Source organism: Hibiscus syriacus, unplaced genomic scaffold (genome assembly GCF_006381635.1).
Source record: "Hibiscus syriacus cultivar Baekdansim isolate YM2019G1 unplaced genomic scaffold, ASM638163v2 tig00110159_pilon, whole genome shotgun sequence".
NCBI lineage: Eukaryota > Viridiplantae > Streptophyta > Magnoliopsida > Malvales > Malvaceae > Hibiscus > Hibiscus syriacus.
The window spans coordinates 250,568-264,601 of NW_024062607.1; the positions used below are offsets into that span (position 1 = coordinate 250,568).

Here is a 14,034-nt window from a genome sequence, read left to right on the forward strand (position 1 = left end):
AAGGCTTAAACAACATGAAAATAGTGTTGAACATATGACTAATATGAATACTTGGAATGAATTGAGAGTAAGATTGGATAAAAAGCAAGCAATCGATAAAAATTTGCAAGAAGAGATTATGAAAGAGAAAGAGCGTTGGAGACAAGTGTTACAAAGAATATTCTCAGTTGTGAAATGTCTTGCTAAACATAATCTTGCATTTCGAGGATCCAATGAAAAACTATATCAAGATAACAATGGTAACTTTCTGGGATTGATTGAAATGATTGCAGAGTTTGATGTGATTATGCAAGATCATGTTAGACGCATTCAGGATCGTGAAATTCATTATCATTATCTTGGACATAAAATTCAAAATGAGTTCATTTCCATTTTGTCTCTAAGTGTGAGAAATTCTATCATTAAGATCATTAAAGAGGCTAAATACTTTTCCATAATTCTTGATTGTACGTCTGATGTGAGCCATCAAGAACAAATGACCCTCATAGTTCAATGTGTTAATATATTAAATAACAAAGTTAAAATTGAGGAGTTCTTTTTAGAGTTTCTAAAAGTGGATGATACATCTGGATTAGGACTCTTTAATGAACTACAAAATGTTTTGAAGTCTCTTGATCTTAATGTTGATGATGTGAGGGGAAAAGGTTATGATAACGGTTCTAATATGAAAGGAAGGCACCAAGGTGTTCAAAAACGATTTCTTGAAATTAATCCAAAAGCATTATACATGCCTTGTGCTTGTCATAGTCTAAATCTCACTCTTGGTGATATGGTACATTCTTGTGTTAAAGCTATTTCTTTTTTTTTGGAGTTGTTCAACGCATATATGCATTGTTTTCGGGTTCTACAAAGAGATGGAAAATTTTACTTGATAATATTCCTAGATTAACTATGAAATATTTATCAAATACTCGATGGGAGAGTTGAATTAAAAGTGTCAAAGCTATTAGATTTCAATGTCCCCAAATAAGATTGGCTTTGTGTGAATTATATGAATCTTGTGAAAATGATGCGAAGTCAAAAAGTGAAGCTGAAAGTTTAGTGAATGCACTCTCAAGTTTTGAGTTTTTGCTTGGTGTTGTGATTTGGTATGACATTTTATTTGATGTTAATATGGTAAGCAAGAAATTACAATCTAAGTCTATGTGCATTGATACTACCATAAGGCAATTAGAAGGTGCGATGTTCTACTTTGAAAAATATAGAGATGAAGGCTTTACAAGTAGTATGAATGTAGCTAAAAGTCTTGCACTTGAAATGGATGTGGAGCCTATCTTTCCCACAAAACGTCATGTGATTAGGAAGAATTTTTTTAGATAGAATAATGAGGATAACGAAGTTGAATCACCTGAAGAGTCATTTAGAGTCAATTATTTTTTGGTTGTGGTAGATATGGCAATTACTTCTTTGAAGAATAGATTTAAGCAATTGAAGACATTTGAAAGTATTTTTGGATTTTTATATGATTCAAATAAGTTAAAGTCATTAGATGATAATGAGTTGAAAGAATGTTGTGCTCATTTTCATTCTACCTTTTCTCATGGCAATTCATCGGATGTTGACTTAGATGATCTTTTCTCTGAATTGAAAGTCTTACAAATGACTTTGCCAACAGAATTGTTATCCGCCACTGAAATTCTTAAGTTTGTCAAATCTGTAGATTGTTCTACGAATGCTTCAATTGCTTATAGGATTTTATTAACTGTGTCTGTGACCGTAGCTTCAGCCGAAAGAAGTTTCTCAAAGCTTAAATTAATAAAAATGTACTTGAGGTCATCAATGTCACAAGAAATGTTGAATGGTTTAGCAACATTAGCTATTGAGAAGGAGATGATAAGAAACATTGATGTTGATGTTATTATCAATGATTTTGCATCTCAAAATGTTAGAAGAAACCGTTTCTTATGAGAATTTGTGTATGTTGTTTTGTAAGTGAGAGGCTTCAATTTTCGATTGAGAGAAACGATTCTAAGAGATAATTGAAGACATAATATGAGTAAATTGAGTGAAAAATTGTGATGTCTCTTTATATATTTGGTAAAATAATGTTGGTTAATTTAATAGAATCTACTCATATAATTTTTAATGAAAAAATTTGTTTGGCGTTTACCAGAATTTATTCTTGAATTTTAAGTTATTTTTTTAAGGGTCCTTATCTCTTATTTTACCTAGGACCCTTAAAATGTCAAGACAGGCCCTGAGTAGGTTTATGTAGCTTTCTTTCATTGTTCACTTGCTTATTAGGCTCAAAACAGGACATTTCGTTGTAATAATTAGCAATATTCTTCAAGATTGAGTAAAACATTTCTCAATGTTAATTAGGCTATTTGCATGTCTATTCCTGGAAGATTTCATCAACTGTTTGTCGAATACCACAATCTGGAAACACAAATCTAAGAATGACTTGAGAGCAATATATTACATAGCTGGTTGTCACTTAACATGCAATTTACCGGAAGTTGTGAGACGATTAAGCTTACTGCTACTGTTTAAAGAATATTGTTAACAGAAAATCTGGAAAGATAACCAACTAATAAAGAAAAATCTTGAAAGTTACAAATTCTCAAGATTTTTCATGCCATCATACTACAACTTACAAACAACATGAAAATTACATCCCGAGAAAGCCTGTTGGGTTGTTTCAGAGAGGCGGACATGAAGAACAAAGAGAAACAAGATGAGGAACAAAGCATAGAGTACGGCGTGCACGAAAATGGCGGTGGCACTTGTCTTCATGTTCATGAAATCAATGGGGTGATGCTTCCCTGGGATTTGCAGCAGTAAACCCGGTGAAAGAAACGCAAACAACGCTGCTGCTACGAGTGGAGCACCCCAATCATTCATTTCTATATGAATGAAAGCTCCTCAAACTTCCAGAGGTGATTGAAGAATCAAATAAGATGAAAAAGGGTTTGGGTACTTCTCCTCTTTCACGGTGACTTTAAGTCGATTGTAGAGGGAATGAGAATCACATAAAGCTAAGGAAATTTATAAACTATTTTCCTCTATGATGTTATTTAATTCTCTAGCTTTTGTTAGACAAGGGAGGGCATAAATTTGTGTTGATGTCAATCCAAGAGGCCCAATAAACTATTTATTAAAGTCCCAGGGTTGATAAAATTACGACCTTTTATATGTATAAAAGAAAGAAAGTAGAGATGGGATTAGCCAATAAATCAAAGATAAGCGTCGAGACTGGCTATGAGGCCATAATCTGGAATGTTGAGTCACAATATAATAACAAAATTGTTATTAAACAAAATTTTTTTTATCATATTTATTGATGAGTCACAATATAATTTTCACCCAATCATAATATATCATCTATTTTTTTTACTGTAAAAAATTAAAAAATGATAATTATTAACTAACGTCAACTAAAAAAATTATAGAAAATGACCTCAATTCTGAATCATACCTCAAACGTTTGTAGAAAATAAGAAGTGAATAGAATTTTTTAAAGGAGTGTATTCCTTTGAATGATTTTGGTGTGATGTAAAGGGAAGGACGAGGGGAAGAGGGGAAGAGGGGAAGGAAGAGGGGAAGGGATGAGAAAAGGCTGGGAAGGCCGAAGGGAGAGGTCGAGAATTAAAATCTTAAGGCGGCACCTTGTGTAGAAATTGTTTTTCCACGGAGGGCAAATGGGTTCAGTGTAGGAAGTGCCTTTATTGACTCGAATGCCACATAAGGAACACACTTCTCACAATGAACATTTTCTCCTTAAGTAATAGAAATTAATTTTTTATTAGGATATATTTTAGTAAATTAAAGACATGATAATCCTAATCCCAATCCCATTTTCCATTAATAAAAGAATTGACAAAACTTAATCTAATGGCTACAATTAGATTCACATGACATGGTCAGCACCGACCCAAAACCCAAGTCTTTGTTGTGCTTACCCCCCTGCCGTCACTTTCAACATTTAAAGCAACTCATCTTCTTCACTTCTCTCTCCATAATTCCACAACCTCTCTTCAGGCCTAGTTGCGTTTAGATTTTATGTGAAGGAAGTCTCTTGTAATGGCAGATTGGGCATCTGTAGTAATCGGGGTGGTGCTATTTGTGTTGCTATCACCAGGGCTTTTGTTTTCATTCCCAGGGAACAACAAGCAGCTGGAGTTTGGGAGCATGAAGACTAATGGAAAGGCCATTGCTATCCACACTCTTCTTTTCTTCGCCATCTATGCTGTTTTGATCATGGCCCTCCACCTCCATATCTACACTGGCTGACTCCCCCCCCCCGCCGGATGCCGGTGCGATTCAAGATCTGTGTTGGGTTTTATTTTATTTATCAATCTGTGTATTAGCTTCTTTCAGTTTTGGACCCAATTAAGTTTGTGGCAAGCATATCTTTAATGGCCAAAGTTTACTTTTTTACTATTAAGAACACCCACAAAAGAACTTTTTCCCCTCTTTAAACAGAAGGGCTTTTTGTATTGGAATTTATTTATATTTGCCCAATATCTTAACCTTCACCATCTGAATAAATTGAACGCCGGCGATCTGTATGTCGTTGTTGCATCATCTTCGTTGTGCTATATTATGTTAAGCTTTGTATTTTGGGTGCTGGAATTCAGTCATTTTCTGTTGTTTGTGAAGTTATCAGTAAACTATACACCACTGTCAAAGACGAATCTAGTGGCCCTTGCATTGTTTTATTTTGCTTTGATAGTATGATAATTCATAGATAATTGAGCTTTAGTTTTGCTAAGAACTGAAAAGTAAAACGAAAATACTGGATTTAGTCAAAGTTGAAATTATCAATGATCTGTAGCCTGAGTAAATTTCATAGTACAAATTGAACCACCTTGTCATGAAATAGCATTCATTACTAAATCTGGTCAAGATTTCACTTGCCAAGATGAAAGAAACTAGAACATGAACTTCATCCAAGTAAAAAACAAATGAGAGCATATTAAAACGTGTTGCGGAAGACGGCTATCGGATAGAGTAAAATCGTAACTGATAATTTGAGAAAATAAAAATGAAGATAAAAAGAAACACAAAATTTACGTGGAAAACCCCTAAATAAAATAGGGTAAAAACCACGGGCAACGGTAGAAGAATTTCACTATGAGAAAATAGGAATTACAACCTCTCTCGATCTATCAATGAGAAAACAATGATAATTCTCTTTCGATAAAAAAGGAGAAAACAACTCTCAAGAAACTCTCTAAATTCTCTCTAGTATTGGAAGAAAGCTAGAATGCTTTGGGATGATTTTGAAGCTAAATGAGCTAGGGTATTTATAGTTGAAGCTTTAAGGACTAACTTGTAAATACCCTAAATTACAATGACTAAATTATGCTTATACCATTTAACAATTTTAACAATTGTGTGATCCTTTTGACTATTGCACCGAATTGTGCATTAATGCACTGTTTTCGGTGCTGACTTTTAACAATCTCCCACTTGAAGATTTGATTGGAACAATCATATCTTCACACCATTCTTTCTACCTTATACCATCATGTTACTTACATTTCTGACAGGCCACAAGAGGATCGACACCAAGTAAATTTATCAGCATTGATTGCCTTCGTCATGAAATCTGTTATATTGTCTTTGGTATGGATCTTCTACATATCTACCGTCCCTTCTTCCACCTTTTCACGAATGAAATGGTATTGAACTCGTATGTGTTTTGTCCTTGAATGAAATGATGGATTCCTTGCTAGATGCAAGGCGCTTTGACTGTCACAAAACAGAGAGACAAACTCTTGATTGTGCCCAAGCTCCTCCAATAGCATCTTCAACCAAATTGCTTCTTTACTGGCTTGTGTAGCTGCTACATATTTTGCCTTTGTTGTAGATGTAGCCACAACTGACTGCAATTTTGAAACCCAGCTTACAGCTCCACCAGCAACTTTGAACACATATCCTGTAGTAGATTTACTTTTATCCAAATCCCCTGCATAGTCAGAATCGACATACCCATTTATAAGTAAGTTTGATCCTCCGTAACATAATGCAACATTTGAGGTCCCTTTGATGTATCTTAGGATCCTCTTTACAATATTCCAATGCTCTTTGCCTGGATTCGCCATGTATCGACTAACCAGTCCCACTGCTTGTGCAATGTCTGGTCTTGTGCATATCATAGCGAACATTAAACTTCCCACTGCTGATGCATACGGTACTCGAGACATCTCCATCCTCTCTTCTTCACTGCTAGGACTCATACTGGAGGATAATTTGAAGTTAATAGGAAGAGGGTTAAAAATTGGCTTACAATCTTGCATGCTAAATCGTGACAAGATTTTCTTTAAGTAATTCTTTTGTGAAAGCCAAATATTCCTATTACTTCTGTCTCGGTGAATTTGCATCCCTATAATCTTGTTTGCTGATCCCAAGTCCTTCATTTCAAATTCCCTAGCCAGTTGTGCCTTCAATTCTTCAATATGATATTTGTTGGGTCCTGCAACCAACATGTCATCCACATACAACATCAATATAACAAAATCGTTATCACCAGACCTCTTGAAATAAGCACAAGGGTCTGCATTAAGTCTGTTGTATCCAAGGCACATAATGAATGAATCAAATCTCTTATACCAACACCTCGACGCCTGCTTTAGACCGTATAGAGATTTGTTCAACCTGCAAACCAAGTTCTTCTTTTCTTTTTCTTCAAAACCTTCAGGCTGGAGCATATAAATCTCTTCTTCAAGATTTCCATGAAGAAAAGTTGTTTTAACATCTAGCTGTTCCAAATGTAAATTCAATGTAGCACACATTGCCAAGACTACTCGAACTATTGTTAGTCGAACCACAGGAGAAAAAATTTCATTGAAATCAATACCTTCTTTCTGAGCATATCCTTTGACCACCAGTCTTGCACGATACATCTCCACTTGATCGTCACCATTTCGCTTGATTTTGAAAACCCATTTGTTACCAATTGGCTTCCTTCCTTGTGGTAGTGGCACAAGGTCCCATGTATTATTTTTATGAAGGGCTTCGATTTCTTCTTGCATCGCCATCATCCACAGTGAAGCATCTGAGCTGTTTATTGCCTCCTGGTATGTTGATGGCTCACCGTCCTCTGTTAAAAGGCAGTATGCAATATTACCTTCTATAACATAATCTGAGTGCCAATTGGGACGTCTTCTCACACGATCTGATTGACGAGTTGTTGGAGCTTTAGAACTCTCTGGTTCTTGTTCATCATGTACTGGTTCTGCTTCAGAAGAATCTCATTCTTCAAACTCTTTTTCCACATGTATCTGAGTAGTCTCTGACTTTTCAGCGCTATCATCGTCTTCTTTTCTTTGTAGTTTATCTTCTACAAAGATAACATCCCTGCTAATGATCACTTTGTGGGCAGTGGGATCCCACAAGCGATACCCCTTTACTCCATTAGCATACCCCAAGAATTTACATTTCCTGGATTTTGGATCTAGCTTTGAAATTTCTTGGGCGTTGTACATCACGTACACAATACTTTCAAATACATGGAGGTTTGAATAATCAGCTGGTTTACCAGTCCACATCTCCATTGGTGTCTTCAGCTCTATTGCAGTTGATGGACCTCGATTCACCAAATAATAGGCGGTATTGACTGCTTCTGCCCAAAATGATTTTTCTAGGCATGCGTCCCTCAACATTGCTCTTGTTCTTTCTAACAAGGTTCTGTTCATCCGCTCTGCCACTCCATTTTGTTGAGGAGTATTCGCCACTGTGAACTGTCTTTTGATGCCTTCTTTCTTGCAAAAGTCATCAAATTCTTCGCTTGTGTATTCTCCTCCATTATCTGTTCTGAAACACTTGATCTTATTTCCAGAATCAAGTTCCACCCGCGCTTTGAAGTTTTTGAAAGTTGAAAACACGTATGACTTCTTCTTAATAGGGTGCACCCAACATCTCCTGGAGTAGTCATCAATAAATGAGACAAAGTATTTTGCTCCACCTAGGGACGTTACTGGTGCTTGCCATACATCAGAGTGAACCAATTCTAGAACACTTTTGCCCCTATAATTTGATGTGTTGAATTTCAACCGGTGCTGCTTACTTGTTATGCAATGCTCACACAAAGGAAGTGATACATTTGTTAAGCCTGGAAGGATCTTCTTCTCCACAAGGACTTTCATTCCTTGTTCTGACATGTGTCCAAGTTTCTGATGCCATAACATTGTCGAATCTGAACTACATGAGGCAACAGAGGCTTCTGCTTCTACCAAAGTCTCTCCCTTCAGCATGTACAAGTTTACAGCTATCTTTTCACCTTTCAGCACCACAAGCGCTCCACGGAACACCTTCATGGTTCCTTTCCGTGTTTTAATCTTGCTTGCATTATTATCCAATAATACGTAGGATAATAAATTTTTCTTCAGGCCTTTCACGTGCCGCAGATCTCGAACAACTTTAATTGTTCCATCATACATCTTTAATTTGATGGTTCCCACGCCAATGATTTCTAAGGCATGATCATTGCAACTATACACAGATCCTCCTGAGACTGGTTCATAATGATGGAACCATTCTCTTCTTGAGGTCATGTGATATGTTGCTCCCGAATCAATGAGCCATATATCTGCATATCTCTTTCTACCTTCCACGGTGGTTGACGCTTCACAACATAGAACATCTCCATCATCTGAAGTGTTTGCGGTATTGCCTTGTGGATTGAATTTTTTATTTAGACTCCAACAATCCTTCTTCAAGTGACCCTTCTTTCCACAGTTGTAGTACTTTAAATTCTTTTTGCTCCTCGACTTCGATCTACCATGTTTGTGACTGCTGCTTTGGCCACGTTCTGTTGATCTCCCTCTCATCGTTGTCAATGCTTCTGCTTGTTGCAGATTTACTTGTCTGTCTTCCTTGTTCTTGCGTCGATTTTCTTCTTGGAGAACAACAGATGCAACGTCATCGAAGACTAGACTGATGACATTACTGTTTGTCAAGTTGATGATGAGTTGATCATACGAATCAAGTAGACTTTGAAGTAGAAGTTCAGCACGTTCTTGTTCTCCTATTGTACATCTTAAGGATGTAAGCTGAGAAAATAATGTGTTCAGTGTGTTTAAGTGCTCCGTCACTGAAGTAGATTCTGGCATACGGAGAGTGTACAATTTCCTCTTAAGGAAAATTTTATTGTGCAACGATGTGGCCTCGTACAATTTGGTGAGATGATCTCATATCTCCTTAGCTGTCTTCTTTTCCTCGATGCTTGACAATACTTCATCTGCTAATGCTAGATGAAAGTTTGCCATAGCATTCCCGTCCATTTCGATCCATTTGTTGTCATCTGTAAAATCTACCAGCCTTTCACTAATAGCTGCTAGACATCCGTCTTTCCTCAGGATGGCCTTCATCTTCAATTTCCACAATGAGAAATTTCTCCCATTAAATTTTTAATTTCAAATTTCGTTGACATAGCTTCTATTACGGATAGCTCCCACTATTTCACTATCGTGAATAGTTCTCTGGAACCTTCAAAGAATGGGTAATACCTTCTTACTTTCTTATGTTGGAGGATCCACCTTTTGGTGGCAACCACAAAGACAATAAGCAGATATTACACACTCTAATCTAGCTCGGATACCAATTGTTGCGGAAGACGGCTATCGGATAGAGCAAAATCGCAACTGATAATTTGAGAAAATAAAAATGAAGATAAAAAGAGACACAAAATTTACGTGGAAAACCCCTAAATAAAATAGGGTAAAAACCACGGGCAACAGTAGAAGAATTTCACTATGAGAAAATAGGAATTACAACCTCTCTCGATCTACCAAGGAGAAAACAATGATAATTCTCTCTCGATAAAAAAGGAGAAAACAACTCTCAAGAAACTCTCTAAATTCTCTCTAGTATTGGAAGAAAGCTAGAATGCTTTGGGATGATTTTGAAGCTAAATGAGCTAGGTATTTATAGTTGAAGCTTTAAAGACTAACTTGTAAATACCCTAAATTACAATGACTAAATTATGCTTATACCATTTAGCAATTTCAACAATTGTGTGCTCCTTTTGACCATTGCACCGAATTGTGCATTAATGCACCATTTTCGGTGCTGACTTTTAACAAAATGAAAGGGGAAAAAATCAAAGTACCCTTTTTGGTTGAATCAGTTAATATGTATGTGAACACCAATAGCAACGATCAAGATAGTGATTATGCAAAAGTATATTACTGCATGAACCAGGATAGCTATCCCGCTTGTGCACATATTACCAAACTCTATCACCCTTGTCCTCGATGGCAGTTGAAACAACAACCCTGGTGATAAGAGTATGAACAAAACTACCGAAACGATCACCGGTCCCCAATCCGCGCTCATTTCTTCTCTTTCTTTATTGCTTTTGTTTTCTCTAGTTCGAAGGGAAACTTATGAATGTCTGGGAGAATGGAGAGGTGTGCAATCTACTATGTAATGTATGCTGAACTTAGTGAGAAAGAAGGGGTTAAGTTTAATGGGGAGGTAAGGAATGGAAACGCTAGTGGGTTTGCTTTATGGAGAACGCCATTCTCTTCCATTGGCTTCTGATACATTGTTTTATATCCAGGTTTCTTTCAGATTGCTTTATTGCCTTTTATTAAAGATTCAAAAGAAGGAAATGAATTGTAAAGCAGCTGCACCTGCATGTGTAAAGTTGAGACTTTGCTTTGGAATATTGTTTCCTTGTGATTTTTACGTAATCTGTGTAGGTCTGTTTAGAAATTTCAAAAGCTGGGAGAACATTTACAGAGTTAATTTGATTAGAGAATTTTTATGGCCATTTTCCATGGTATGAAGTCTATCGTCATTCTCAAGTCTCGATATCATATTTTTTTTAAACTAAGGTGGTATCTAATCAAAATATTCTCAATTATTTGACAATAAATGTTCAAACACTCTTAAAAATAACATGTTCAATCTCAAGACCTCTAAAGATAATATTTTCGTCATGTGATGATTATAGACATAATGGATGTTAATATGATAGAATATAATAAATAAATAAAAATCTGGTTGGAAGGTTGTTGAGCAGGTAGCTATTGTTGTAGAAAAAGCAAGTAAGGAACTACAGCATATACACTAAGGATCTGCGATTCGAAGATTATCATCAAGTTTAATTGCATCTTTAATTTTTCTTAATTCTGTAAAATTAGAATTGAATTGGTAAATTTGGAATCAAGGGGTTAAATTAGAAATTTCAGAAAGTTTAAGCGTGTATATGTGATTTTTCAAAGTTTAATGTCAATTCTAAAAACTTTAGAAGAATTTTAGGGTTAACTTTATTGTTTGTGAATTTAAAGAATTCTAAACATTATTTATTCACCTGTTATCTTCTTCGAATACGAAAAGAAAAATAAATAATAACAATAAATTTTATAATATGGAGAACCAAAAATCAAAACCCTGTTTGAAACTCCAAATTTGTGGATTCACATCTCATCTCAAGGGATGGACTGAGTGGGTGTAATCATTTTCTAAAATTTTAAATTACTTTATATTTTAAAATTTTTATATAATTTTTTATTGAAAACATGTTTTTTCATTTCTTAAAATTTTATAAGTTCCTTTATTTCTAAAATTTTAGAAATTCATGCCTTTAAAATAAAATCTTGCGTCCGTCTTAGCAAGATTTTTAGTTATTTATTTATTTTATTAATTGTGTATACTTTAAAATTATATTTGTGATCCTTTCATGTTGAGTCGTTTTGAATATTTTTAGAGCCCTGGAAAAAAACTAAAAAATAGGCCTTATAGAGCGAAACTATATTTTATTACTTTGAATAATTAATTTAATATTATATAAGTAAATCGTAGAAAAATGATTAAATTTAGTCAAACCTTATTTTCACTATTTTGTTAAGAACATACGTTAAATACAATTAATGTAATGCCCCGATTCCCGGGTTAGTAGTTTCGAGCTAACCCGAGAGGACCTTAGATAAACCCAATAGCTTGGTAGGAAGCCTTGTAGGGAAGGAATTCCTTGGTGAAGCAAAGAAGGTAAGTTGAAACTTTTTTAGAGCTTCATTTCAAGCTCTCCAACTCAACAAATGGTTGTGGTAGCTATGGAGGAGGTTAGTAAGGGGGTTTGGGTTTTAAAACCCTAAACTAATCCTAACTCATTTTGATATTTATAATCTCGTTTCTACCTCCCTAATTTCTTTAGATGAGTTAATAACTCATTCCATTGATTGTTTTAGTGAGAGAAGTGGGTGAAGGCTCCAAAAGCAAGGAAAAAGATAAAGTGGTGTTTGGGTGATCCTTGAGTTGATTCCTCATCTTCTAGATGTAAGGTAACACACTTCTAACCTCTCTTTACTACTTGTAGATCAACATGTGTAGTTTTGATGCTTGTATGAGTGTATGAGTCATTTGGGTGCATTTGGGGTTAAAAGCATGAAAACAAGAATTTGTTGTTATCCATGCATAAAGTAATAACCTTTCATGATCTTTAAACTTCAAATAAGTTTTAAACACCGTTTTTGGGTCTTGGGGACACCTTAAGAGTGTTTTTGGAGGTTTTAGACGAGAGAAATAAAGTTTTTTGGGTTGAGGGTATCAATATTATATTAACAATATCGATATTGCTAGTCGTGAATGGGAAAAATTCAAAGGGTTTGTGAGGAGATTATCGATACTGCTCATATGGTATCAATACTCAAAAGCCTAGTATCAATACTTGGGGACTTGATCAGATTCCAGTAGCCAATTTTGGTATTGGTACTCATAGGAGTATCAATACCAAGGGTAGAGTATCGATACTCCCAATAGGGGTATCAATATCGGGGTATTTTTCAAAACATTGAAAGTAATTTTAGTATCGGTACTTACATGAGTATCGATAATGTAAGTACCGATACTGAGGGTAGAGTATCAATACTCTCTCTAGGGTTATCTATATTGGAGCATTTTTCAAAACATTGAATGTAATTTTTGTACCTATACTCGGGGAAGTATCGATACCCTAGGAAGTGGAGTACCGATACCCAAGAAGGAGCATCGGTACCATCGTGAATATTTAGGCGGTAAGCCTAACTTGTAGTAGAAGGAAGAATGCAAGGTTTTTGTTGAGAGAGAAACTCTCCAATAAGAATACAAGTGAACATTAATATTTGTGTGATAACATAAGATCTTGATGAGGTAAGATTCCATAGAACTTATGCCTTTGATTGATGTTTAGGAAACGATAAGGATACCCGAGTCACTTTGTATGACGTTTGCGTGATAGAATGAGGATTATCCGAATATATCCAAACTAGTACTTATGCACTTTAAATGCTAGTTGGATGATTTACTGATGCTAAGTGATCCATATCTTACTCAAAGTACCCTTAGTAGGCAAATAAGGGTGCGAGTTCTGTGATGCTATGGTTACCCCGAGCTACACCATGATGCTTACTTTCGTTGTGTAATAAATGTATGCATGATTCATAACTATGCACGTGGCATGCTCATATGTTGAATGCATATAGTATAGTTGGGTTATTTGTGTGGCACTTAGGGGTGTAAACAAGCCGAGTCGAGCTCGAGTATCGTTGAGCTCGAGTATCGCTGAGCTCGAGTATCGCTGGCTCGACTCGACTCGAAAACTCTGAAATGCAACTCGACTCGACTCGAAAACTTGTAAGCTTAAAATTTTTAAGCTCGACTCGAACTCAAAATCCTGAATTAAAGCTCGTGAGCAACTCGAAAAGGCTCGAAATAAACAAAATCTTAAACTTAACTAAATTGAAGCTTCAAACTCGAACCTGAACCTTAAATACATGAAAGTCTTACTGTATTTTTTTTAAAACAAATCGACACATAAATGTTAATATTATTAATAATTTATTTTTAAAAAAAATAAAATCTTAATATATTATATTTTCGAGTTGCTCACAAGCTTTTCGAGTCGAGAATCAAGTAGCTCGTTTTGGCTCGTTAATAATTCGAGTCGAGCTCAAGCTCGAATCAAATCCATTCGATCCAAGTATTTATCGAGCCTTGACCGAGTCGATCTCGAGTAGCTCGTGATCTGTCACGTCTCATTTACAGCCCTAGTGGCACTGAACTTGTGAGCTCAGCGTATGGAATGCGTTTTCATGCGCAGGT

At 35.6% G+C, this 14,034-nt stretch overlaps 2 protein-coding genes across 2 annotated transcripts; both read right to left on the reverse strand.

The window, feature by feature from the left end:
- Positions 1-2,501: 2,501 nt before the first annotated feature.
- On the reverse strand, positions 2,502-2,846 carry LOC120216212. The gene has a single exon (XM_039213701.1). It carries the CDS (start codon positions 2,842-2,844, stop codon positions 2,587-2,589), a length of 258 nt encoding a protein of 85 aa, XP_039069632.1. The 5' UTR covers positions 2,845-2,846; the 3' UTR covers positions 2,502-2,586.
- A 2,014-nt stretch (positions 2,847-4,860) lies between these two features.
- On the reverse strand, positions 4,861-10,297 carry LOC120216213. The gene is made up of 2 exons (XM_039213702.1): positions 10,029-10,297; positions 4,861-4,915 (listed from the first exon to the last, which is right to left on the reverse strand). Exon 1 carries the CDS (start codon positions 10,282-10,284, stop codon positions 10,072-10,074), a length of 213 nt encoding a protein of 70 aa, XP_039069633.1. The 5' UTR covers positions 10,285-10,297; the 3' UTR covers positions 4,861-4,915; positions 10,029-10,071.
- Between the last annotated feature and the right edge of the window lie 3,737 nt (positions 10,298-14,034).

Bases quoted from the DNA above. Each gene is read 5' to 3' on its own strand.
- LOC120216212 (XM_039213701.1), bottom strand. From the start codon at position 2,844: ATGAATGATTGGGGTGCTCCACTCGTAGCAGCAGCGTTGTTTGCGTTT.
- LOC120216213 (XM_039213702.1), bottom strand. From the start codon at position 10,284: ATGAGCGCGGATTGGGGACCGGTGATCGTTTCGGTAGTTTTGTTCATA.